The sequence below is a fragment of the Nipponia nippon genome, unplaced genomic scaffold (genome assembly GCF_047370975.1).
Source record: "Nipponia nippon isolate SJK-2023a ecotype South Korea unplaced genomic scaffold, ASM4737097v1 scaffold_14, whole genome shotgun sequence".
NCBI classification, from domain to species: Eukaryota; Metazoa; Chordata; class Aves; order Pelecaniformes; family Threskiornithidae; genus Nipponia; species Nipponia nippon.
In genome coordinates, this window is record NW_028262330.1 from 4233264 (window position 1) to 4261056 (window position 27793).

The 27793-nt window shown below is 38.8% G+C and overlaps 2 protein-coding genes across 12 annotated transcripts in view; one reads left to right on the forward strand and one right to left on the reverse strand.

Annotated features, from left to right (window-relative positions):
- Positions 1 to 36: 36 nt before the first annotated feature.
- STXBP4 (syntaxin binding protein 4) overlaps positions 37 to 27793 on the forward strand; it is an 82654-nt gene continuing 54897 nt past the window's right edge. For 2 of the 11 annotated variants that reach the window (XM_087750622.1, XM_087750613.1), the window contains exons 1-13: positions 4787 to 4937; positions 6813 to 6935; positions 14290 to 14363; positions 14553 to 14648; positions 15655 to 15724; positions 16572 to 16646; positions 18885 to 18970; positions 19643 to 19772; positions 20345 to 20477; positions 22593 to 22699; positions 23121 to 23304; positions 24361 to 24439; positions 27287 to 27369. In XM_087750622.1, the coding sequence (XP_087606748.1) occupies positions 6898 to 6935; positions 14290 to 14363; positions 14553 to 14648; positions 15655 to 15724; positions 16572 to 16646; positions 18885 to 18970; positions 19643 to 19772; positions 20345 to 20477; positions 22593 to 22699; positions 23121 to 23304; positions 24361 to 24439; positions 27287 to 27369 (1155 nt within the window). In that variant the 5' untranslated portion in view covers positions 4787 to 4937; positions 6813 to 6897. The other 9 variants (XM_087750614.1, XM_087750616.1, XM_087750615.1 and 6 more) reach the window with 9 other exon arrangements.
- COX11 (cytochrome c oxidase copper chaperone COX11) lies at positions 839 to 4546 on the reverse strand. Its single transcript, XM_087750626.1, has 4 exons — positions 4172 to 4546; positions 3901 to 4056; positions 3029 to 3154; positions 839 to 2506 (listed from the first exon to the last, which is right to left on the reverse strand). Exons 1-4 carry the CDS (start codon positions 4529 to 4531, stop codon positions 2324 to 2326), a joined length of 825 nt encoding a protein of 274 aa, XP_087606752.1. The 5' UTR covers positions 4532 to 4546; the 3' UTR covers positions 839 to 2323.

Below are 27793 nucleotides of genomic sequence, written 5' to 3' on the forward strand. Positions count from 1 at the left end.
TCACTTCTGAGTTTTTACCAGATGACATGCGTATTCCGTGAAATACCGAATGCAGATAGGATTGGAAGTATTTGAGAGTGGATCCGTGGCGTTTCATTGCATGGTTAGCAATTTTGCAGCTAGGGCCATTGGAACACGTCTCTTCTATCAAAAAGACAACCTTGAAGTTTGGGGCTTTTTGTAAGCAGAGGTGAAAAGGTAAGCTGCTTGATTAGTATTTTGCATGTATTATTTGCAATGGTCTGAACAGCAGCCTGAGAAAACTGCTGAAAACAGGATTTGAGGTGGATTGGTTTTTCCCTACACCTTAGTTAAAAGTTAAAACCCTAGCACGCCGAGGTGTAACAAATTGAAATAGGCTATTTCAATATGGTAATCCGTAAAGGATGATTGCTAACTGAACTTTTCCGTATTTAGAGAAGCAAAATGGTCACAGATAGATGAAAGCTCTGAAGGGAACTGGCTGATTACGGAGGTTAGAGAGCTGGGTTTATGGTTGGAATGTGCTCAGCATCTGTGCAAGCTTGGGCTTTCAAACTCGGGGGGGAAACCCCCCTTTTTATGAAACTGGCACTGGCCAGAAGAAAGCAACGTGCGGAAAACTCCCATCATCAGTTCAGCTTTCAAGAAGGCAATGGACTAAAGACAACCCAGGTAAGAATTTTTTTTTTTTTTTCCTGGCCTGGATTCAAAGACTTGTCTTCATATTTTTTTTTTTTTTTCTGAAGCATAACTGGAATTACAAATGATAAAGCTTGCTGTTATCTTCATACAGATGTATTTCACTTGTGTGGGCTCCACACGTTCTGCTGGATAGAATGCATTGGGAGAGATGAAAGAAGGAAAAGTTTTAAAACTTTAATAAATACACAGTGAAGACGTGACATGAATGTCATCCAGAATCTATTTAAAGAACACATATAACTGGTACAATAACACATTTTAAAGGTAGCATTCATTTATTTTCAAAAAAGCACTTTCTAAATTATGGTATGGAAATATAATTGAGACTGAAGTAACTGGAAGTTATTTCTGATATACCCATTGCCTTTATAGAGTCAAAACAAACCAACCAACATTAGTCTTACTTTGACAGATCTCATCTGCTGAAAGGGGTAGAAAGAACTGGCCTAGCAGATGAGATACTGGGCGGAGATTAATTCCTGTCTGAAAATGAGTAGGTCACTTTAAACTTCCTCTGCAACTCACTCATCTGCAAAGCTATGATAAAAGTGGCGTTATCCCTACCCCCCAGCTAATGACCAGAAGTTAGATAAATATAGGCTGACGTGTTCTGATGGTAAACAGAGGACCTAGGAGTACCTCTGAACAACTGGGACGCTTCTGGGCAGGCTTTGTTGGATTTAACCTCTGAATGCGGCTGGTTTCCTTTTGGCTTTTGAGGAGACTCCTATGCTGTTAATTTAGCCTGCACTTTAGAGCAGTTGTTTATGTACTGCCTTTCCCTTCAAAGCCCCTCATACACGAGCCGAGCTCCTCTCGGTGTAGAGGTGCACGGTGTACAGCCCTCCGTGGAGTGAAAGAGCAGTCATTAGCAGTACAGGTATTTAAAATGAGTTGAACACAACATCGAAATTTGAAGATGGTATTTCTAAATGAAAACCATACCACAGATTTGCCGTGCTTACATTTAAATTACTGCTCCTCATTCAAATGATAACAGTTTGAGAGCAGTCTGCTCTTACCAGATGAACTACTGATTCAGTAATAATTCGAGAGGGTGCATCATCTTCTGAATCATCATATCCTCCTGTGCCATGGGAGGGTTACATAGCAGTACAGTCTGACTTGGCTCAGTTTTGACATTTCATGAACTGATTACCTGGTTTTACCTTTTTGTAAAGTAACTTGGATGGAAGCTATTCTTCAGACCCAGCAATGCAATTTTAGATGCTTAATAAACTGATTTGTTCCTCTCTATTTAACCGAAGATCACAATTTACACTTGGGTTTAAAAATTTGCCTCACAGTATTCAGATAACATGTATCATCGCATAAAAAGATGGCTTGAGAAAACCCTCTCTCTTCCAGGAACAGTGTGTTCCCTTCTATTGTCAGATGAAGAAATAGTATCCCTAACAAATAATATTCCAACTACATAAGTTTTGATGTGTTTTGGTTTTTTGTTTTGTTGGGTTTTTTTAATAGAAATGTATCATTTCCTAACAGCAGCATGTGCCCATGGTGGTTTAATAATATAATTTCATATTGCACAGTACTCCTGCAGTTTTTCCTTCCATGGAAAAATGGTTTCAAAACTGGTAGTCAGGTAGTAGAAGTCAAACGGTGTCGCGATTGCCTGTCACTGATATCCAGGAAGTGGTAACTTCTGTCCTTCCTTGGCTTCAAAAAAGGTGTAAGAGAGGGTGATCAAATCAACTTTAGCCATTTTAGGGTCCTCTGCAAATTCGGGATCAATGTAGAAAAAGACGGGCATGTCCACCTCCTCTTGAGGATTTAGCCGCTGTTCTTCGAAACAAAAACACTGCACGGGGGAGGAAAAAAAAAAAAAACCCAAACAATTAGATAACAATAACTATGGTAAACTTCATCTCCACCAACATGAGAGAAAGCTTCATCTTTTAAAACCAACTCTCGTTCCCTGTACATCCCTAAAATCCTGGGAAGGATTAACCATATGAGCGACAAGACAGCAATTCTGTTCCTCTCGCATTACAGGAAAAAAAAATTAGCTTTTAATGAAGTGTCCAAATGCGCAAATTGGCCAGGCTAGCTCGCATCGTTACCACCTGCCCTCAAAGTCAGTGGTACTAAATATCGTGTATTTGGGAGCCAGTCTAATTGGACATGTGCTGCAGCTCGTTATGAAGACAGTAAGGCTAAGAATGAACTGATGCACTGCCGCTTGAAAAAAATCAAGGTATTTTCTTAAAATGTTGGCATACAAAGAATGGTATCCAGGATTCAAATGAGAAAAAGTTAATTTAGGGATAACGATTCTCATTCACGTAAAGGAAAATGTAATCTTTGCTTTGTTCACACTTACTTGTATTTTATTGAAATACTGTCCTGCTTCAAAGGGTATGACGTTGTAGGTAGAGATTCCAATTATTGGTTTGTCAGTAGGATTTTTTGCTTTATAAAATGCCAGTGCAGTCTCTCCTGGTACCACCTGTGTAAAGTAAGGGCATAGTGATTTTTAATCCACTGCAGTCCTCCACCCCTCAGAGTTCTTTGGACTTTAGCTAGAAGTAGTCCATTTTCTCTCTTGCTGTTTCAAGTTGGTTACTTCACTACTTCACAAATATTTTGCTTATAGACGATTCACCCGCATTCAAAATTAAAAGCATCAATAATGTTATATGTGTGCATTTTTAATCTTAACCAGTTTGCCACTGAGACTTCTATTATGCTCAGCGGTTTGGGAGCATACTAGAGCTTTTTTAATATGCAGATTTATATATGGTGTACATTTAGTTTTTGAGGTTATAATTTTTTCAGTGCTGGACTCAGAAACCAATTAAGAAGCATGGCTCCTTGTGAGTTTTTATTAAGAACTAATTTTAAACAGTAAAGTTAAATTTAAATGTTCACTTTTAAAAATATAAAAACAGTCCTACAAGGACAGGGGCAAGAAAGTACTAGGGAAGAAGTCTGGCAAAACCCTACAGGTTTAGATCTACAGCTGCACCATGTATATTTTTGAAGTATATATACACCCGCTTTATGGTGTATGTAGAATTGGTAACGCGGAAGCGCCCTGGGCTGTGGGCCCCCGCTTGTGTTCTTCCAGATCCGGGCCCAGATAAGCAAAGCCCCGGATCCGCAGGGTCAGGACCGAAGGTGAGGACGGGTCCGGGGCAAGAGCCGCCGGCCCGCCCGCGGGGGCCGGGGGAGCGTGGAGGCGAAGCCACTCACGTAGATCTCCCTCTGCTGGGGTCTGAAGCTCCACTGGAGGCTGGAATGCACGTCCGCGTTGAAAGTCACCCTGATGACCCGCTCCCTCACCGGCTCCATGCTCTCGATCTGCTCCGCGCCGTGCCCCGCGCTCGTTGTCCCGCCCAGGCCCGTGGCCTGACAGAAAGGAAAGGCGGTGAGCGACCCGCGCCGGCCCCCGCCAGCGCCTCCGTCGTCCTCGGCGGGCGGGAAGGCGCTGGCAGCGGCGCCGGGCCGCGGGGCTCCCCGGTACCTGGCAGTAGAGGCGGTAGAGCGGCACGGCCGCGTAGGACATGCCCACCATGCCCACGGCGGCGGCGGCGATGTAGGCCAGCGCCGACCGGTTCCGGCGCCGCCATTCCTCCTCCTGCCTGCGGGTGAAGGGGTTGGAGCTCCGCAGCCCGCGGGTCCCCCGCGGGGCCCACGCCCGCCCGCCCGCCGCCGCCGCCCAGAGGCCGCACCGAGCCTTCCCCTCCGGCCGCGGGGGCGCCCACCCGCCGGCACGGCCCGGCCGGGGAAGGGCCCGGCCCAGCGCCAGGGCCCAGAGGGGGCCCGGCCCCCCGGGGAGCCGCAGGCCCCCGCAGCGCGCCCAGCCCCGCCCGCACAGCCCCATCCCGCCGCGGCTACCGGCCGGGCGGGCCGCGGAGCCCCGCTCTTCTCGCGAGAGGCGGCGGCGGGGCGGGTGAGTCCGCGCTCTCGCCGCTCTGCCGCGGGCAGGAGGCGGGGCCCGCGGCGCTCGGCCGCCGAGGGGACGCGGGGTGCGCGGCGCCGCCGGGGGCTCGCAGCGCCCATTCGGCGCCGTGAGGGGCGGCCGCCGTGCGCCGCCTTCCCGAGGAGGCGGTGGGGCTTGCGCCGCGGGGGCGGGGGAGCGGGGCGGGCAGCCATCGCGCCGCTGAGGGGAGGGAGCGCCGCCGCCGAGGGGTTGCCCGCGGCTCCCCGCGGTGAGGGTTCCCGCCAGACCCCGCCGGTCGTCCCTGCTTCCCCGGCGGGAGCGCTCGGGCGGCAGTGTGCGTACCGAGGTAACCGTCGCAGCCCCGAAGGGCGGCGGGTTTTCGCACCCCCGGGCTCTCCGGGGGACGCTGCTGGGCTGGCGGCCGCGGCGGGCCCCCGCAGCGCCGTGCGTCCAGCCGCCTTTGCGCGAGCGGTGCCGGGGCGGGCTGGTGCTGCTCGGCAGCGGGGCCACCGAGGAGTCTGCCCGAAGTGGGTTAACCTGGCCAGGCGCGGCGGGCGGGAGCGATTATCCTCGCTAAGTACCGCAGCGGGGTTAATGCGGAGCGCGCTGGCGGGCGGTGGGACGCGGCGGGACACGAGGACCTGCCTGCTGCCTGCCTGCTGCCTGCCTGCCTGCTGCCTGCCTCGGGGCTGCGAGCGCACGGCCCGGCGCTCCCCATCTTCTGCAGGCAGCGGGCGGGCGCGGCGGTGTGAACCCTTTAACCGAGGGGGCTTCATCCCCTTGTCTTCCTGCAGCTCTCCCCGTTTTGCGGCCACTGACACCGATGATTATTTTTTTCCAGCGGTGCCTTGATTCACGTCCGGTTTCCTCTCTTTGTTTACAGGTTTGGTTTTGTTTAGGCCCAAATATTGACATGTCGCAAAGCAATTGAGCGCTGTTTGTAAACAGCGGTAAGGTCAGGGCAGGCGAGGTCAGACAACTTCCCGCGCACTGTAACAAACTTCTCTTGTTGTGGAAACAAGCGCGTGAATTTACTGCGTTAGAGCAGTGCCCTTCTCTTGCGCTGGCTCCAGTAACGTGAATCACCCAGTGACTTTGGCAGCTCCTGATGCTGCCTCATTTTTGCATTCAGTTGTATTGAGTAAGAGAATGATAAAGGCCGGGGTAAAGCAATATTGTGGCCTTTCCTCTGTAGTTAGATGGCCTTATTTTTGATCCTTTAGCAAGAGAGCTGAAAACATATACTGCAGGAAAATTTGTGGTGTTCCAAAGGGAGTTTAATACTTTTTTCCTACAGAAACACATAACCTGATGAATTGGTCAGTGTGTTTTTGTGGAGGCTGACGCCGCACCTAGGGAGCCTACTTTGTTTTAGCCCAGGTTTGTAGCACGTCACTGGTGCCAGCAGCACCTGTTGCCAACTTCTGCCTGTGCCTTGTTCAGGGAGTTCCCTGTCCCCCTTGTCCCGTGTCTTTGCAGTAATACCTTTTCTGGTTCGTGGCCGTGTGAGGCTTTAGCCGTACAGCTCTTGAGGTCAGGAAGATTTGCTACTGATACAAACAGATATTTTTGCATTAGGGCTTTTGCAGTAATTTTTCAAATGATTGTAGCTCAGTACATTTAGGGTTGTATTTCTGGTCAACCTGTCGTATGAGCTAATAAAAATATAATGTGAATTACTGGGGTTTTTGCTACATTAGTGGTCCATAACCCCATTTTGCATGCCTTTTGGCCTACGTCTTGCATACTTCACATGAGAATTCCATAGGCACTGAATACTAGACAGTAAGTTAAAAAAAAGTGAGAAAACAAGACGCGCACCTTATCATGTTCAAAACAACATTCCCTCCCCAAGTAACCTTCACTGGAAAAAAAGGAGATTGTTTTTGTCATTAGCAGTTACATTACTTTATCCTGGAATTGTAATGTCAGTTACTTCATTTTTTGGAAGATTTTAATCACAGGGGATTCAGGTTTACCCTAATTCCCCCCTTATAAATTAAGAGGAAATTAGAATGTCGGATGTTTTGGTACAATATACAGTGAAGTCTGAGTTGTTAACTGCTTACTGTTTTCAGCAATTAAGTGTATCTGTTTTATCATGAAAGTTCTCTTTTCCCACTTGACTTCAGCTAGTGAGTAATAAATAAGAATCGTTGTCAGTGTCTGAAAATAAACATAGCCATGTACATTTCAAAAAGTGGTTTCTCCTTTTTTACAGCAATTATTATCTTGATTGCGAGCCACTGCTTCGTGTGTCAGAATTCTTCATTTTGAACTTTTATTAAAATAGTGCACCTACGAAGATGTCCAGTACAGATCCCCTAACAAATACAGATAAAAAGTAAGTACTTTTTTTTTCCCCACAGACAAGAATACAACAAATGCTGGATTGTAATATGAAAATTCTTGCTGTTTCATTAGTAAGATCTTGTTTTGATGAAGTCTTAAAGACAAATAACTTTGATATTGAAACAGTCTGAGGCAACGTTCTAGAAAAACTTACACCACACCAGTGAATTTACACATAAAGGGAAGAAATAGCTCTTAAGGTTTTCATTAAGTTAATCAGCACTTGGTTTGGACTGGTTCTGTAGAGATAAAACCCCACATAGAAATTCCTTAATGCTTCTGCAGCTATGAAAACATACTTGTAAGGTATATAGCAAATTACTTCCTTGTACACACAGGGTAACTGCAGTAACATAAGACCGTATGGAGTTCATGTATTCTAATGCATTACTTTTTCAGAATGCGATGTCTGCATGCCTTTAATGTTTTATATGTAGTGCTTTGAAACCATCTTATTTTTTACCAATGCCATGGGATATATAATGATAATTATATTCATTCTATAAACTGTAATGTTATCCACTTAAAAGTTGGATCAGATTCTAAATGGCAAACTTGGATTCAGTCGTGATTGAAAGTCGTAACTCCAGCCCCTTCCCAGACTGCTAAGTAACCATACCAACGCTGTCATCAACACCATAATTAAAAACAGGCACAGACAGCTCTCTCTGGACTATCATGGTTGCTGCGCTTGTGCAATAGAATTGAGCAAATACTGTTCAAAAGTATCGCCAAACAATTTAGTATAGATTTTGAATTACGGCACTTCGTAAATAACTTGATGTTGAAAAACAAATCCGCAAAACATTAAAAAAATTAACTTGCTTTTTCCTGGGATCTGAAGAAGTAAGTACTCTGCTTGCCCAATGGAAATACAGAGTATGTAATACAAAGATACATCTTTAAAACAGCCAAGGCTTGCTAGATTCACGCAGAAGGTATATTATATGAATGATTACTAGATCACTGTATTCCAAAGGCATTTTTTCACACAGGAGATGAACATGAAAGGTGCATATAACTGCACTTCGGCTACATGATGATGGAAGACTGTAATTTTCTATACTTATTTTTTTTCTGGGAGACAGTATCAATGCACAATGCTTCAAGAATGTACTTGGTTATATGTTAATTGAAGTTTACCTAAACTTTAAATGATACCTTTCTTTTCTACACAAGGGGTTAGCCTCAAACCATTCATACTTCTCCACAATTACAATGTTGCTCAAGCTTTTTTTTCATGTTTAACAGTTACCATATAATGACATATGTTTTCTTTTAATCTTTATGACCTAATCAGCAAAATGGTTTTTGAATAACTAGTAGGTTTGGACAGATCAGAAGTGAGTGTGTGTTCATGCTATACGATCCAGCGTTCTCTTGGCTGTGGTCCTTAGTGTCATGATGAATTTGTACCTTTTAGGGTTAGCGAACCTGAAATGCTACAGTTGCATAATTGACTTGTACAGGATTTTTGTAAAAGTCCTTTGTTTTATTTATAACAAAAAGATGTTGAGAATCTTGCTTCCGAAGATTCTGCAAATCTTTTTGTCATCTGCTAAATTACCTTGTAATTCATCTCAGTTGCTAAAGCATTACAAAACTTCCTTTGGGAAAGGTGAGTCATAATTAATAATGTTGCCAGAATAGAAAAGTTTACTAGCTGTTTGAAAAAGAATCTTTGTTTGCTGCGTAAAATAACAAATGATGTCTCTTGAAAATTTAGTCTTACATACTGAGACTAGGTTTTATGGGGTTTTAAGTTGTTACAGTATTCCTAGAGCTTTCTGGATGTAAGAGGTAACTTGTGTTCCCCTGAGCATATTCTTGAAAGGCAGAGAACTTGCAAATGAAGCAATAACACCGTTTGTCTATGCGAGTCCTTTAGAAACATTAAAAGCAGCACAGCGGCAGAATTTTAGGTAAGGAGGGACAGAAGCCTTGGCGATGAGTTCAGGAAGCTGAACAAGGTGTTTACTTTGAAGAAGGGATGGAGGAGCAATTTTTGAACAAGTGATGTATTACTGATAATAACTCTAATAAAAAGAGGTGGGAGCAATAAGAAGCTTAATACTACTTTATATCTGCTTTAATTGTTGGGAAGTTTGTCATGCCTGGTTTAATAAAAATAATTTTTTGCTTTTTAATAATGGAAATGCATGGCCTTGAGTCATACTTTTAATTGGGGGGGTGTGGGGGGAGCGTGTGTTTCTGTTGCAGAAAACACGACACTGGATACAAGCTGTATGGGTCTGAGTGATTTGTTTTGACAAATGTTCCTGACACCGATGCCACAAATTGAATTCCACTGCCATTAAGAACAGTGACAATTTTGTTGGAGAAAGGCTATTGGTGTTTTATCTTCTGTAACCTTGCCTGGAGCACACTAATTGATATGATGCTTAAAATATCAATGGCTTTTCTTTCATCGGACTGTAACGCCAGTAACACCAGCAGAGTTAAACTGATTGAGAAGAGACTACAGAGGGCCAAATTTTCATCACGGGATGGCTGTGAGCAAGCCAAATGATGCCAGTGTCGCTCTTCACATCTGGGGAATGGGGAAGGCTGCTTTATGTTCCCGCTTCCATCGCTGATCGGCTCCTTGGTCTGTGGTGGTCACTTTATTCTGCCCCTCGTGTGTGTGTAGCTCGCAGGCTCTGGGGACTGACCTCGGTGTATGTGGACACGACATAGCGTGTTGCCTATAAGCAAAAAGATCCTTTCCCCAGGAACAATTTCGTGCTAATGAAACCACAGTCACTACAACTTTAAAAAAAAAAAAAAAAGGTGCATGAGATAAGCATATGCCTTCCTCGCTTCGCCAGGCTGGCCTGCTGTGCAGCTCTAGACGCTGACGGATGCTGTCTCATCAGAGGGTTATTCCCTGCTTTAGAGGATTCACCTTTCTACTTAAACAAAGCCCTCAGTGAACACAGTATATTTAATTTTCATTTTAAATTGTAATCTTTTTAAGATCTTTTAGAAAGAGGGGGAGTAACAGGAGTGCCTCTTCTGATGCAAGCCTGGAAGAAAATAGCAGTTAGCCAAACTGATGTCAGGTGCTCAGAACTTCTAAGAATACAGGTAGCTCTGCAAGACCAAGCCTTGTATCAGGAGACAGTCTGCCTCTGGAAACAGTGGTGTATTTTTTACTTTTTCACCTAGATTATTCTCAGTGTAATGATATAAATTTACCATTTCTATTTGCTTTCGCAAAAAAACCCAGATGTGTCAGCTTCCATTTCTAGAGAAAATGTATAACCCAAGTTCTGTGTTAACTTTTGACCGTTATATATTGAAAGACTAAAAACCAAGTTAAGGCATGACACAAGTCAATACCGTCATTGAGAATGCAAAGTAATTCCATAATGGCATCTGTTTCATTAATGCTGTCAGTCTGTCTGCTTTGTTGGCTTTCCCTTTTGTGTGTGGATGTACATAATCCAGGCTGCTAGGAAGATTGCTTTAGAAAGGTCATGAGTTATTGCTTTTGACCTTGTTTGGAGGGAACATGTAAATAAATTATTGGAAGAACATGAGTAAACAAGTTCATTTTATTTTAATTATTTCATTTGGATTCTGCTGCTACATAGAGACTGCATAATCACAGTTGTAGCAAATGCAAATAAATTTTCTCTCCTTTCCGTTTTCGGTCTTTAAAGTTGCTATAAATTGCCATTTCAAACCGAGAAAAAGCAAACGTTACCTCGATAGGTGAATTAGTCCATGTGACGCAGAGGGTTTCAGAGAAGATTAAGTAGGCAGAGACACTCGCCTCGAGCGCTGTCTGTTTGGTTTTTTTTTTTAGTTAGTAGCAGGAATTGTCCTGCACGTAACCTTTATTCGGCTGAACTGGAAACCTGCAGTGTATTTTGGTTCCTTTGTCATTGTCTTTGCTGCCGTACTGAAGAATGTCCTTACTCTCACCAGGAGATGAAGACGAACCAGAGCGTTTTGATGGTCTTTCTCTCTTATACTGGTATGCTTAACCATTAGGTTCTGATGGCATCTTTCTAGTCTGTGTTTGGGAAAAGCACAGTAAAGATAATTTAAAAGCTGTAGCCATTTTCAGCTTCTTTTTTCTTTTCATAAGCAGCCAGAGTTTATCATTTAGATTTTTGTTTAATTGACAAGTAGTATCTATTTTGTGAGGGAAGGGTATTATTCTTCCATTGATAAATCTAGATAAATATTTGCTTGTGGACATAAATGACTAATAATTCCCCAGGAATGCAGTTCAGAAGAATATCCGGAGCTGTATGTTCTGATAAGTCTCTAGCAGATATAAAACATAAAGCTGTTGAACTTCCTTGGGTATGTTGGTAAAAAGTAATAGAAGAAGGTAGATTTCATTTTAATTGCCTTTACTAGAACATGTACACAAAATTATACGCACTTAGTCTGTTAGCACTCCAGGACTTCAGTTGGATGTTGAGTTCAATATTTTTTCAATAATTTCAGCGTAACAAAGTTCTAGTGTACATTTTGTAGCCTTGCTTGTTTCTGTCGTCTGTTCTCTCGCATCTTTTCTTCTCTGTGTGCTAAAAGCTTGCTTGTGAGTATTTTTGCATGGCTTCTCGAGGAATGTGCGGTGACATCTGATTATTTAATTTGCATCTTTTTCTACGAAGAACATTGAAATTATTTTTATTACTTCTGCCAATTGGTTTAGAAACCTATTTGCTTATTTATACTGTTGAGCATATTTCTAATGTTTTTTGGGAAGTATTCTAACATTTCATGAATATTAAATAACAATAACATGAAATAAATTTTGGACGGGCACTAAATCCAAGCTTTGATATAGTGAAACTGCGAAAGCCCTGTATATTTCAGTAGAACTGTGACAAGTAGCTTGGCTTGAAGATCCATCTGTAAGTTATATGGGAGAAAAACACCGAAAGCCAGCGAGATGTGATATGATAAACAAACGTGGGGAATTTGAAGATCCTTGTCTTTACTTTGTATGTGATAAAGTAATTTTAAACTTCGTGCATTGGAGGGATTTGGTCTTTAGAGCATAAACACAATTGAATGCCTTGTAAGGGGGTGCGTTCAAAGTGCCAGTCCTTTCTAATTGTAGATGGGAACATCGTGATAACTTCACTGGTTTAGAGGTACCTTATTCCTCTCAGTTGTGAGTTATAGCTTGTATGTTGTCTGTATCCGCTTTGTCAGGATCCATTTTATGTTAGTTAGGATCTCTTTTGGAAGTCTTGCCTGTTACTTCTGGAAATGTAGCTCCTTTCCTATTAAGTGTTCTGATTTGATCATATTTCATGATCATTTTATATAGTAGTATATAAATAGTTTCTACCATTTCTAGGGAACTCTGTTTTCCTTTGGAAAACTTGAGACTTAAAGTCTGAGATATGATCTTTTAAGACTTCGTGAAAGTACACTTCTATGCAGCATTTGTTCTTGCTTTTTTATTTTAATAAAAAAATGCTGTATGAAAACTGCTGAGATCATGGCAGAGCAAGAAACAGAACAGTAGTAGCAAAAGGCAAGACGAAAAAAGAAAAGAATAATCGTCTGCTTATTTTGAAGATCAGTGTACCTTGTCTAAGTTTTCAAAGATGGATACAAATCAGGACAGACCTGTAAAGAACATGACTAGTGTGTTGTCCTGCAGCTTCAAAACAATGTAAATTCACGGCATAATTGAAGTGACAGTACTAGGGAGTAATGCAAAATACTCTGCTGTTGTTGTATAGAAGTAGTTTATCCAAAAGGTTTTGTTAGAGAAATAGCAGACTTAAGGATTTATTCTTCCTTTCAGACTGTGATTAAGTAAAAGCAGTTCCGTTCCCTTTTAGCCTTACGAAGCGTGCCTTGTGCTCTGTCAAGTACTGCGGTCTCGTCAGCGGCCAAATATGCTAACTGGGTTTCATAGTTTCTTTTTGGCCTATGAAACAAATACTGCAAGAAATACTAAAGTGGAAATTATACAATGTTCGAAGCATAGGCTTCCTGTTTGTTGCTAAAGATCAATTATTAGGTCTCTTCTTATGGCCAGCCTTTCTAAAGCAAAGGCTAATTTTGCAAATACTTGGGAATTTGAGGTTGTGGAACAAACTGTTGCTTTTCAGAGCAAGTGCTTATCCCGTGATGAAAAAACTCATCCAGTTTTCTTGTACAAAACCAAAAGAACTAGGGATGTTCATCAGAAGCTGGATCTTTTGCCTGGTGCTAGAATTTAGGAACATTTGGACCTTCTGGATTTCTCTCTTCCCTCTGGCACAGCACCTTTTAATGACACGTACTCCGGCTTTTGCAGAAATACCCAGTTTCAGGCACGGAGTTCAGTCTGTGTGCTGGATTTGGTGGCGTGGGAGGATTTGGGTCACTGTGTCCTCCACTTTGATCTTCTTTTCCCCCCTGCTAATGAATTCCAGTTGTTCCATTTCACTTTAACATCATGCTCTAGAAAATGCAACTCACTGTCTAATACAGAACAATATGTAGGTCAAAGCAGAAAAACCGAAGTGGTGCTTCTGCTTTTTCCCAGAAGGGATCTGGTGAGTCTTCTCCAGAAATGGTACAGTGGGAGGACAAAGGAGCTATGATACAACTTGGATTTTTTTATATAATTCATCTAAATGAAAATAAAAAATGGTAAAGGATAACTGGATTTATAGGAATTCTTAACACTTTGCGTTCTCAGAGCAGTATGCCGGTCATGTTTCCGATGGAACTGTAAATTTAGGTTTCAAAACTCTAATTTTACTTTGTATCCTTACTTAATTCTTTACCATTATCAGCTGCCTCCAAAATACTCATCTGCCTTTAGACAGCTTCAAGTGCCATCCTGGTGTCTTGTCTTGGGGTGGGAGGGTACACAGGGGAGCAGGCAAGAGAGTTTGGAAAGAAACCTTTTTTAAAACAGAGAAAGAAAATAATGTTGAGTGAAGAAGCGAGAGACTGTAGGGAAAAGATGATGTTCATAAATAACCACAGAGTTACGTAGCCTAGAAAGTATTTTTGTATGGACTGTCTTAGCTGTGATTTTGTTTTAATATTCATTACCTAATCTAAGACATGATGTGGGTTTTTTGCCTAAATGCTAAGCTGGACCAGGTTGTGGGATTTTGTTTCTATTTAATTCTCTGTATACTTTATTTTACCTTACCATCTTATATTTGTTATGAGGAGATGGAGTTTTCATCAGGGGGAAGGGGTGGCACAGAGGTATCAAACAAAGTGAAGTTGTCAGTTACAGAAAACTGGTTTTGGTTTGTGTTAGAGTTAAACACGTGGTCACTGTAATTTCTTCTATATTAACATAGCTCTACATACATTTCTGTAATTAGGGATTTAATGACTTTTATTTTATTCCTTAGGACTATTATGGGCCCTCATGGAATCAATCGAGCTGTTCACCGCATTTCTTTTTCTGATTGTCAAAATGGATTAGGTAATTAGATTGCACATTCTGTTGATTCAGAGTAAACCAAATCTAAAAGCACCTGGTGAGCTTTTCCAGTTCACACTGTCATCAGTAGAAGTTTAATTTATCTGGCTTTTATGGATTTGACTGTAAATCCATTTAGCACAGTAGGTGGAATAACCAATTTCTTCCTTGTTTCTTTTGTTTAATCTACAGGAGTTAAAATTATTGGAGGTTATCGGGCACAAACAGCAGAAGACTATGGGATTTTCATAAAGAGAATTCTACCCGGAGGGGTTGCTGCTGTAGATAGTAAGCAGTTTAAATTTTTTTCTTACAAACATGCTGCATATAAAAAGCTGTCAAAAGAAGTCATATTTATTTTACTTTGTGGATAAGGATATTTAAAATAGCGTGATTTAGTCAGGATTCACGATGTTGTGGCTTACTTTAAGATAGAGAAATGAAGCTTGGACCCTTCATGGAAAAAGATTTTAATACTCTCAGGTCTTGCAAATGTGTTCAAATCTAGATAGCACTCGTGAAAGCAATTGGCAATCTTTCAGCCCTGCTAAATAAGTGTTGAGATGCTGAACCTGTTTTAATTCATACGGGATAAGAGTAGTGTTTCCTTTACAGAACCAGTATTTTTAATGAGTTCCAATTTTTTTTTTTTTTTTAAATTTTTTAAGTGGTGGTTTAAATGTTCAGCGTGGAAAGAACAAATTATACTAGGCAGAGTTTGCAATAATAAAGTTACAGAATCTACTTCTGTCCTAGGTCTGTATATGGGGTTTTTTGAGATTCCATCTGGTCTTGTGCAGAATGATAATTTAAAATAATCTAAATATGCTTCAGAAGTGATAGTTCCTAAATTTGGTATTTGCAGAAGGTTATTAGAATTGGTTCTAAAAAATCTTTTAGGTGTCTCTATTAATGTATAAAACATTGATATATTTATACGTGGTAACTTACATGTATGTTAAAAGTGAAATTCATCTGAAAGTTAATTCCACAACTGTGAAATGTAAATTCCAGTCCCACAAATATTTGTGCTATGTCTAAATAATACAAGTAGCTAAATAACACTTATTTTCAGCAGCTATTCTGTGGTTAATAAGGCTGATTGATATTTAATTAGTCTTATGACAATAGCCTGACTTAATTAGGATCAGAATCTAATCTGCTAAAAGTCATAAGGCTGTTTATTGCATTAGATGACATAAAACTGAAAGAAAAAGCCCTGGTTTATTACTGTGATAGAATATGTTCACCATTTTCCTGTTGATTCATGCATTACTGTTGATTTCATTACCAGGCCGTTTGCTCACTGGCGACCTAATTTTGGATGTCAATGGAGAAAACTTAATTGGAGTAACCAATGAAAGGTATGTTTGTACTGATTACTAAATGTTTATTAGAGCTTGGAATATTATGTGGAGTTTTTTTGGACATTATCGACCACTGATTGAAAAACGCAACTTCACTGAGGTCCTTGGAGTTCAACTGGCAATTACTTTATCCTATAAATCAGCAAAACTACTGTGGAAAAATGACAGGACTTTATATGCTTTTATAATGGCAGAATAAGCTGGTTTCTTAATGATGTAAATTATAGAATGTATGTGAAAATAGCATTAAAACATATTAAGCTGTTAAAATATTTTTGTAACTCTCTGTTGGTTCAATACCAGTGAATGTGAATGATGCAGCTAACAAGTATCATTGTAATGGGACAATGACGGAGAAATTATTTAGAAAAGTCTGTAGGTTATGTTGGGTGGTTTCCGTAGCTGGATCACTAGAGATCGATGCAGCTTAATGTTGGAGACGTAGATTTAAAATTCAAAGAAAAATTACAGTATATATTGCTGAGGGAAATCCTGAGCAATGAAGGATACCTGAGTGGTAGTTTTTCTCTGGTGTAGGCTGTTAATCCTGAAGGACATCCAGGAAGGCAGCAGGATGGACCAAGGAGAGATGGGGACAAAAGGGAAGGGAAAGAGAGGGCAATCCCAGTTTATTCCTGTCACCAGGCACGGTCTGTCTTTCGCTCAGTTCTCCAGTGCTTAATTTGGGTTGTGCTGCTGGCAAGCTTTTTTCTCTGTATCTGGCAGTCAAAATGATTAACTACATGAAGAATTTGTTCATTTTCCTGCTCTGTTAGCATTACTCACCATGTACTTCTTCACAGCACCCTGGTATATTTATTTGGCTGTTTTTTCCCCCTTCTAGGGCTGTTGACATCTTGCGAACAGCATCAGCATCTAATCACATGTCTCTGCTAGTTGCCAGAGATGAAGAAGCAAAGTAAGAGAAAAATAAAACATTGCTTTAACCTCAAAGCTAATAAAAAGCCAACACTATATCTAAGGTTGGGTGGGCGGGCTTGCGTGTATTTTTCTTCCAGGTTAGTTTTAATCGCAAAATTGCACCAGATGTCACGTTTTTCTGTGTAGTATTTGATACCAATTCATTCTGAGACTATTTGCATCAATTAAAATAGCAAGCTGAGGCCAATTTCAGTTTAATGAAGAGGATTGAAATGTTACCAGCTAATACCATTAAAAGCTATTTGCTGTGATATTTTTTTTTTTAACACTTCTCATATTTTAAAATAATGAAAAATGAGGAATACGTTAGATCAACAGTACCACAGAACTGTATGATTTAAGCTGGTCTTACCTTCTGAAAAAAGGCAGATTTAGTTATTGTTTTCCCTCTGAAGTTTGCTTTTCAATCTTTAATGAGCTTTGAATTAGTTTGGATAAGTAGGTTAAACTGTTCACTGCAGCAGGTAGTCCAAAATGGGTCCATTATAAGGACATTTATGTTAAACATTGCTTTAACCTTGCTGTCTAAAGTTAAGCATATAAACCACCATTGGCAGAGAATCATCGGAAATGCTGTGATCCAGGTCTGTATCCCCTTTTGACTTAAATCTCTGGAGGAAACGGCTGTTGTGTAACTATATTTGATAATCATTGCAAGAGTATCTGCTGTTACTTGCCTTTCCTGGGATATTCCACTTACAGAGTAATCTCTCCATAAAGGAATCTTCTCTAAATTCCTTTGGCCTCTTGTCCGATTCAAGCTTTCTTTTTCTGCGCCTTTAATTTTGTGTATTTGACAGACATTTATATCACTCTGTGGCCTCTGATGCCTCCTTTTTTCAGACTGCCTAGATATATGTGAGGTCCACTCTTAATCTGCTTTTATCTAAAGCATACTGACCTAGTTCCTCTAAACTCCTTGAATAATTAAAATCCATCGGTCCTTTTACCGTTCTGGTGGTATGCCTAATGGCTTGTGCAGAATTTGCCACCACATACCGTCCCTCACTCAGACACCTGTGAATGAATTTCTTGTGACTGTACATTGCTGTGCCAAAAGATTATTTGATTTATACTTAGCTGTGTTTGTGTGTGTTCCCTGGGTCTGGCATTAGTTCAATAGATTTTGTCATTTTTTTAAAAAAGTTATGCATCCAGCAGATTCCGACAACCTTCTGCAGTCACTGGAATTACTTGGGCATTACCTTCCCTGCAATCAGTTAATTTATGCTCTCTCTAATTCTGTAATATTAATTTGCTGATGTTTCTGGCTTATATCATTCTAGATTATTTTTATTTTTTTAATTTGTTATCACTGAGGTAATCATAGCTCAGATTAGAAACATTTTTAAAAATTAGGCTGCATTCAGTATTAGATTAATCAAGAGTTTTTGTTTTCTCTTTAATGCATGTAATACAGGATGTACATCTTTGCTGCTTTTTTGCCAGTTTGTTATAATATGATTGATTTCTGCAAAGAACTTCTGCTTTTATTTTTTATCATTATTTTTTTCAACAGTGCACCTGACCAAGAATTGCCCTTTATTTCATCTGTTGGGGCTTTTTAAAAAAGATATAATGAAAAAGATAAGCAAAGCTCAAGTACATACAGTATTTAATATATAACGATATTTACCTCAGGTGAGATAGACTGCAAATTTCTGAGAAAGCTAAATAGAAGTTAAGAATTTGCATCTGGTTTACTCATTCTTGAATAATTAATAAATATTTCTTCTGTGCTCAAAAATGAGGTGCCACAGCTTTGTTTGCGAGTCTCTTCTGGGTTCTTGTTCAGAATAGCTGAACTAAAAGCATTCTTTAAAAATGTGAGTATGCTAAGGTATATTATCTGATTCCTTCTAATATCAATAACGTGTTCTGGACCTAAGTAATACCGCTGTCTTATTACCTGTAGTTGACCTGAATTACAAGTTTTTAAAGTTTGAAATGCAGGGTAAAGAGAGGTAATACTTAAGCTTTTCTACCAATAGTCCATTTCATTCATGGTCTGTTGCTATTCCGTCCTTATCCTTCCATATTACATTATCTTTTTCTTGCCTCTTCTGAACGTTCGACAGGGCTTTCCTGGTTCAGTTGAGGTTGAGCTTCCTTCTCTGAGGAAGGGTAATCGTTCAGTAGAAACAGCAGCAGGTTTCAAAAGGTGCGTTTAAACTACTGCCACATCCTGATGGAGAGGATCTTTCTGTTGCCACAGGAAAGAATTTCTTGACCTGATGGATAAGTATGGCTCTCACAGTGACACCAGTTCTGCAAGAAGTTCTCCAACACAGCTGTTACCTGGTGAGAGATTGCTTTCTAGCCTGACATGATCCTGTAGGACAAGAATCGTACTTCGGTGGAGTAGAAGCTAGCACTTAAAACTCTTCTCATTTGGGGGGAGAGTATATTGGAGGAAGTGACAGAAAGTCAGGCAAAGCACACGTTTACTTAGACTTTAACATTTGGTTTGTAGTCTAAACATGTAACTTGAGGCATTTGTGTGTCAGTTTCCCCAACTCTTAAAATAAATATACTACCACCTGCTTTCAGCGATGTTAATTAATGAATAATGTGAAAAGTATTTGGTGTTTGTAGATTAAATGTACCATAAGATTTCAAAGTACTAATAAAAATTTGAGCTAGAATACCATAAATTCTAATCCTCGTGGAATCGTTGCCTAATTAGGATGTCTTTATATAGCGTGAGCAATTATTCACTTGAGATTATTTTTGCACCCAGTTTGAAAAAAATCATCACTTGCTATGTTTTAAAGAATTACTGCTGGAACTCTGATGTCTCACAATTCTTTGTTGTGTAGACTTAAGCTTTCTTTTGGTTATTTGATTGCTTATAGTTTGTCTGTTTTCTAACGTGAAAATAGTCCCACTGAACTTACTTACATGAGTTAAAGCTTTGTGCTTTTTCCCAAACATGTGTGTTATTTCTTTTTTTCATTGTTTCTTTTCTTTAAGCAAAATCTATAGACAGCTCTTCTTCTGGCTCGTCCTCAAGGTCACAGAGTCCTCAGTTGCATCCAAAGGATAATACCACGACCGCCAGCAGAAATAATTCTGTCCCAGCACCATCCCCAAAGCTTGCAAAGTAATTTCTGAAACTGACTGTAACTCTCTTGTGTGAGCTGTAGAAAATGGTGTATGTGGCTGCTCAGGAAAATTTTGGGTTAAACACTAACTGTTCAACTTTTTTTTTTTTTTTTTTTTAAATCCTGTAAGTTATAATGCCATTGATATTGCAAACTTTCAGTTTTAATAAGGTATTTTTCTCATTTGTTTATTGTTTACATGGTAGAAGTAGATTACTCAGATTGACTTTTGATCTTAGTGTCTCCTAATGAATTAATGCTTCTGGTTTATGTGTACCTAGGTGCTCCCATAAGCCTTGAAGATATATAGTAGAGAGGAGCTTTTATTCTTGTAAAATAATATATCGGTTCTTTCTGTAATTGCTAGAAGTAACAACTGAAGTTGCTGATTTTGTAGTAAGTAGGCGGTGTAATGTTTGAACATGGAGATTAAATGTCCACTATTTCTGTTCGTTGCTGTAATGCATATTTGTGAAATCAGTAATGTAACAATACTATATCACTTCAGCCTTTATTGAGTATCTAGTTCTGCGAAGTAATTTTACTTCTCTTTTTTCCTTTCTCTTTGTAGGGATAGTGCATTTCAGATTATCTCTGTTTGCAAAAGAACAAGCCTAGGTTTGAATATTGTAGGAGGAATTAACAGAAATGAAGGGCCTTTGGTATATATTCAAGAAATTATCCCTGGTGGTGACTGTCATAAGGTAAAGACCTTTTTTCCCCTCCCTCCTTCCCCCTTCAGGCCACCTGTATTTTTGCCCTCATTTAGTACCTACTTCAGTATTTTATATATGCGGTTATATTTTAAATACAAATTTTGTTTGTGTTTCTGCGTGCTTTCTCTTTAAACAGAATTGTCTCACTGCGCCATAGCATTGTTACATGATAATGAAAATTATTCATGAGTTCATTTGGGATAAATAAGGATCTTATTCCCCAATTTACATATGAGAAAGTAAGAAAGCAACTTCTTTAAGAGGTTGCATGATGCGAGGTCCATCAGCACAGATGGGACAGAGCTACAGATTGCATCTTTTTTTTTTTTTTTCCTTGCACATTCAAAAAATCATTTTTTCCTTGGACTTAATTTAGATGCATCGTTGCAGTTGAAAAGCATTGTGTAGGCAAATTAGAATAAAAAATATTCTGATAGTGCAGACTAATAAAATGCATGAATCAGTACTGATGACTGTTTTCATTTATGACAAATGCAATATGTAAATCAAGAGGGTTTGTCAGTTTTTATAAATAAATAACAGAACTGTCTGGTTCAAGTACACAGAACTGTTTATCCAAGTGTCTCCTTATGCATCCTGAATTATTATGGTTATTTTGATGTGTAGATAACCAGTTTTTGCCTCTTGCCAAGCACGAGGGTACGAGTTAATTTCACGAGCAATGAGTTTTGCCCCAAAACAGTCTATAAATATTTGTGACTGAATTTTTGTAGATTAAGGTTAATCCCAAAATGCCAAGATGGAAGGAAAAAATGCAATGGGTCTCCAGGACTTCTTTTAGTAGATAAATGGTAATCATTCTTGTTTTGTTTTCTCCTATTTTGTTGTGGCTTCTAAAACATTTTTCTCCTTGTAAACATATAATTTAAAGCCTGTCATACATAATTGATAGACTGAGACCGAGACATTGATTTGCAGTAGGTTTTAATATTAGCAATATTACAGGTAATTTCCCAATCTTGGTTGTCCTCTTTGAGAAACCGAAGTAGCGAGCATATTATAAATCTCTGCCACATGAGGGCAATATTGAAATGGATATCTTCTTTTAATAGGCTGGATGCAAGCGAAATAATAGATCTACAACTTTTTTCTTTAATCAAAACCAAAACACTAAGTGACAAAACATGCAGTAAAGTGCTATCATAGGTTTGAAATAACACAGCTAAAATTAGGGTATGTGCGTATTAAATATGTGTAATTATGCTGGTCTTGAAAAGGTATTTTATTTATTGCCTATGTATCTTCTGTACACAGCTTGTTTCACATGGTCATATTGATTCTGTGATTAATTTCTTAAGAGCTGAAGAACACAGCCATGTTATGTGTAATTTAACGTGTATTACATTAGACAAATGTCACAACTAGCTTTGTAACCGTAGATGAATTACATGAATTTTCAGTTAAATTGTTGAGGTCTCTTTTAAAATGTGAGTAAAGAAAGCTTTATCTTTGTTTGAAATCTAGCCTAGCATGTTTAAAGTCTCATCTTACAGAAATGTGATATGTGCCTGTGTTGGTAGAAAGTTTGCAATGAATTCAACAGAAGCACAAAGTTGACAATATTATTTCTGTCGTGGTTTTGACTGGTGAATTCCTAATAAACTAATCTGGCTTTCCCATGAAGATTAATATGGCTAGTAAGTGCCTGAAGAGTCCCATGTATAGCCAAGAACATTTGGTTTTGAAATATAAATTAATCCAGCTCACAGCTGAATTAATTAGTAAGGAAGCTTCCTGTAGTCAGATAAGTTGGTACTCCTTGCTGGAAAAATTACTCTCTGTGGTTGGTTTGTTTTTAACACAAATATGCATCTGGGTCCAAATTTCTTCTTTACACAATATCTGAGATCTGTTCTGTCTGCTGAAGCTTTTATAATGACGGCTATCATGGTGATTAAATGATCATTTGATCTGCTGTTCATTTCTGGAAGATTGTCAGGCAAAATGTGTGGCCATTCTTGATATTTCTTATCTTAACAGATCCAGAGGAATGTGTTAAAGTGCTGTGATTATACAGTTCTTTCTATAGCGTTAGCAATTAATATAAAATTTGCGTGTTTGGTTTTTTATTTCTTATGTTAGGATGGACGATTGAAGCCTGGAGATCAGCTTGTATCCATAAACAGAGAGTCAATGATTGGTGTCTCCTATGAAGAGGCAAAAAGTATAATCAACAGAACAAAGACAAGGTATCTGTTACTGTCAAACAGCTAACGCTCCAAAATTGTTTATTATACGCTATTTATGATCAGATTGTGATCAGATTGTGAAATGTCTTATCATGTCATTCAGAGAAAATGTAAGGGATATTAAGTGTTTTTAAATATTCAATTGCAATATTATTTTGTAGAAAAAGACTCAAATGCACCTTTTAGACCTGTAAAATTATGATACTTTCATTCCCTTCAAAAGAAAAAAAAACAAACCCCAGACCCACACTATTTGCCTTTTTTAATGATGGGGAATAGAACATCCTTCTAGGAAAAAAAAAAAAAACCAAAACCAAAATCACAGTGTGTTTGGAAAAATGTAATTTTTGCAAGAGCAGCGTATAATCTTCTGAACAGTATAGTATACAATATGTTGAAACTTTTTAAATTTTAATTTTAGGTTTGAAAGTTTTTGGGAGATAGCTTTTATTAGACAAAAAAAGATTCCCAGTTATTCAGAGAATCTGCAACGTCCTTCCAGTCTCTTAACGTCTTCTGTAGCATACGGAGAGCAACAGGCTGCAGTACTTAGTCCTCTTGCATCTCCTGATGGGAAGCTTGTTTCGGTGTTCGCTCCAAATGCTGTGAGTATACTTATTACTCCTCCTAGTATCAAGTGAGCAAATGGTTGTTTTTCCTAATTCTATTGGAATTTCAGTAGAGGGTTATTTTAATTCAGTTTCCATTCTAGTAAGAGAATGACTGGCTCTTTTTCCTGCACAATATTAATTCTTAGGAATATCAAGACTTTTTTGGAAGACGTGTTGTGTAACAGTAGAGTAGACAACACTGATGAGAGGAATAAGAGTATTAGTTGACTTGTGGTAAGAAAATAAATCAAATAAAATAAGCATTAACCTTGTTCTTAGATACAAAGTTCTCCTTATTGTTTCTCTAGGGAGTGAAGTTTCAGAATCAGGTATATGTAGTTATATATTTCAGAGATACATTACTCTCTGATTACTACACGTGTGAGTACAGTACAAGCTCACAAGTTACACTTCCTCAACGATGATGAGATTTTTGCTTAAAAATCAGAGTCCTAGAAGAATGTGGGGTTTTCCCCCTTTCTTTCAGCTAAGCAATAATTGTTGTTTTAATTCATACAGCTCACCATTAGTGTAAAAATAATGTTGACTATAAGAAAGATTTAAAACTACTCTATTATTTCAATTTAAAAAAAAAAAAATTCTATGTATCGCATTTTTAAGACTAAATAAAGCATTGTCTTTGAACAAGGAAGAATAAAATGTTCCATGTCAAACACAAAGTCAAAACAAGTGATTCTCAATTGTTCTTATGCTTGTACTTAAAATTCTTGCCCGTTTATCTTTCCTATTAGAGATACAAACATTGAAACAGGTTGTCTAGAGAGGCTGTGCTATCTTAACCTGTGAAGATATTCAAAACCTAACTAAGGCTTTGATAAGGCCCTGCTCTAAGGTTTTTGAATGGCATTCCTTCTCACCACCACCACCCATGCCTTTCATTTTCTCCTAGGGTTGTGTTGATCTGTCCAGCCCTATTTCTTCCCCTGGTCTTCCTTCCTCTTCCTCTCTTTTATGTTAACGTGTATTTTTAGTTTGGCTTGTGATCTGCTTTAGAAATGGTATTTCATGACTTTTGATTTTCTTTCATAGGTGGAAACTGGAGTCGGGATGGGAGAGCAATCTCCAATTACTTCTCTAGACAGCAGTCTTACTGATGTGTCTGCCACTGGTAAATGCTGATTTAATTTCCTGCCACCTTTTTTTTCTTCACTAGCTGTCGTATAGAAAATAGTACATAGAGAGACTTGATATTCTTTAACAAAAGGAATATTGCACTATTTTTGTAGTACTAAAAAAAGGACCAAGATCAATGGATTGTTTAGTAGCTTCTGTCAAATGTAACCTACATTGTCTTTAACAACAGCTGAAACCAAACAAAAATGAGTGATCACAACATGTGCTATACAGCAGTAGTGATAATAGACTCAGTAGAAACCAGATAATGAAGACTCACATATAGATCAAGATTAGGTTGCCATAGAAACTGTGCTGTCTTGATTTGATGAAATTCTGTAGATGTATACAGCTTGCACTATTTTTTTTTTTTTTTTTTAATCAGGGCAGCATATTGGAAGGACAGAAATAACAGGCAGAGCTCTTTAGCAGTTTTTCAATCAATAACAAATAGAATATATATACGTGTATATTTTTATTTGAGAGTCATGACATTCAGACAAAGACTATAGTCACTTTGATCATATCTCTAAATATATATTTTGAGAACAACACTAAGGAAAAATAGCGGTTGTAGAATTCGGTGAGAACCAAATCTGAACTGAACAATTGTAATTCCTTTGGGAAGCAAATATGCGCTGTGTTTACAAACAGTGAAAACGCAGTAGTCTGACATAATCACGAGAGTCTCACTTGGCACAGTAATATAACTGACTCTGTGCTGTATTTCCGTATGAAGACCTGAACTATATTCTTTTTCTTCAGGCGGTAGTAAGTAAGCATAACCTTTGCTTCTCAGCTTGATGTCTAATATAATGAGAAGAGGAAGGACAAACATAGAGGATCTGATTGATTCTAGATGTCACTCCACTGGTGTTATTTAAATTGTACCTGCATTTATTATGACCGATATTAGATATCCTCATTTTAAATGAAACAGTCTCCATATTGCAAATCTGACCAGTTGGCTTCCTTCCTTGAAGGGTGAGCTGACTGTGAACTTTTGAAACTGGAAGGGTTGTAGTGTTAAATACACCTGGAGTTTAATGAGCACACACTTTTTTCATATTGATAATGAAAAACATCACAGCTAAATCAGAGGAACAAGACAAAAGGCTATTTTCTAATATATTCAGAATATAAGACTCTTGGTTAATATAATGCAATACACAGGAGCTTCATTGTTGCTTCAAGAGACCAAGGCGGCCACAGTTTCTTAACATATCTGAATAATGCAGCTAGTAGAGTGGAAAGCAGAAATATTTGCAGCTCCAGTTTGTACTGTTTCTTGTAATTTTTCATTTTAGTCTTATTTAATAGCACATCCTTAGTCAAAGCTGCCACTTCTCTCATGCTGCCCTTTTTCAAGGACAACCTTTCAAAGATAACCTTGAAAAATTAAAGTAGCTCTTAGATTATTTTTTTAAATGCTGTAAGAAAAATCAGCATAATTTTGAGAAATTCTTGCACAAACTCACACACAAGGCTTTTTCATTCTGCACTGAAAGGAAGTGTGCCAATTCAGCTGAGGTTCTAGCCCACTGTCTTCAGAATTTAATGTAGCTTGTGAGAGGTGTTAGTGTCAGAGATTTTCAAGATGTTTTGGTTTATGCTTTTGGCATATAAAGAGAATGTAAATTACTTTGAGCTTGGAAACAGATATGCTGTGAAACTAAAAAAAAAAAAAAAAGAAAATTCTATGCAATTCCTTCTCTTCCTTTAGACAGAATCTCAAACTGCAAGATCCTTTAGTTTTCAAATGCTGGTTTTGGTTTCAGTACCTCTCTAGTCTGTTAATGAAATAATGAATTAAGATCTAAATTATATTAATAAATAATGAATACAAGCAAGTATTCCATTTCCTTCTGCAAAAAACAAGTCGATGATTTTTTTTCTATTTACGTACATCTAAAATTCAAAGAAATTGATAGTTAACTGCTCCTTTTGCCTCCTGTCTGTGATCAAAGGCTTCCAAAGGTCGCTGCTGCTTGTGTTGTATCCACAGGTGTGTCTGAGACTTGACAAAGCTGTGACTGCATTTCTCAAGTTCCATTAAAACTAAGCACGCACACCAAAAAAAAAAGGCAATTATTCTGAAATCTTGCATATGGACTGCTTAGTACTGCTAGCTTCTTTTCCTTTCCTCAGCTTAATCATTTGCATATGTTGGAAATAAAATAGATGCACCATAAGTTATTAATGCAACTAGATAAAATTATGCAAACTTGTATTTCTGACTATAAGGGCTGGAGAGGAGGGGATGATGGATGATGGCTTAATGGATGGTAGTTCTTGGAAAAGAGTTCCTCCCCAGGAAAAAATTCTGAGGAGCCTGCTGGAATTCAGCGTAAGCTACCTCCACACAGCCCTTAGTTGGCAACAGGTCATTCTCTCTCTTTCCACAGTGTTTTCTAGATCACTAGATATGCTTTTGGGAACTGTTGATTATGCTGAGGGTGTGTCTTGAAGGTCTTTCTTGGAATTCACAAGTGTGTTTCCCCTTCTGTTTCCAAAGTAACTGTATCTCTGAGAGAAGAGAAAATACCACAAGTATAAGCCATATGCTTGATGAATCGCTCAAAGTTATTCCTGGTTTCTTTCTGCTAATTTGCTACTTGTCACTTTTGATGTGAAAAAATACTTTAAGTGATTGATGCCCATAATTTTTGTTTATTACAGTTATGTCCTTTAAAAAAAAAAAGTCAATCTAAATATTAACATTTATTTGTGGCAAATTGGTATTTAGCTGGCATCCATTTGATGAGCAGAGCTGCAGAACAAATTTTTCAAAGCAAATAGTTACAACTGTATCATTATTTAATTTTATTTTTTTTCTTCTTAGTTATTGCCCCCAGCCAAAATGCTGATTGTGAGCTGCAAGGAAAGAACTCTACTATTCGTCTCAAAGCAGAAAAGCTGGAGAGGGTAAATACTTATAATCATTTCAGTTTTCCTTTCTCCCCCTTCATGATGCATGTAAAACATCTGGAGCATATTTCTAGGTTGACAAACTTCAAGGTATAAATTATACACCAGATTTTCTATTTGGATAGTTCTTTCAGGTTGCAGGCCAATATTTCATTTTATATATTGGGCAAATTACTGGTTTTGTTAATCTAATTACTGATTAACTCTTCTGGGAATCCGAACATCCCTCAGGATTTTTAAGGCGGTTATTAAGGACAAAGGGGTTTGCTTATTACACTCATCTGTATTCAAGGTTAAATAATATCTGAACATCTCTCAATTAGAAGGAAAAGTCACAGTGTGTCTCTGGAATAAAAGTGTTGTCAGTGAGAGTGTACTGTGATACAAAGGCTCTTTGAAGTATAGCTCTTTAATTACTCCC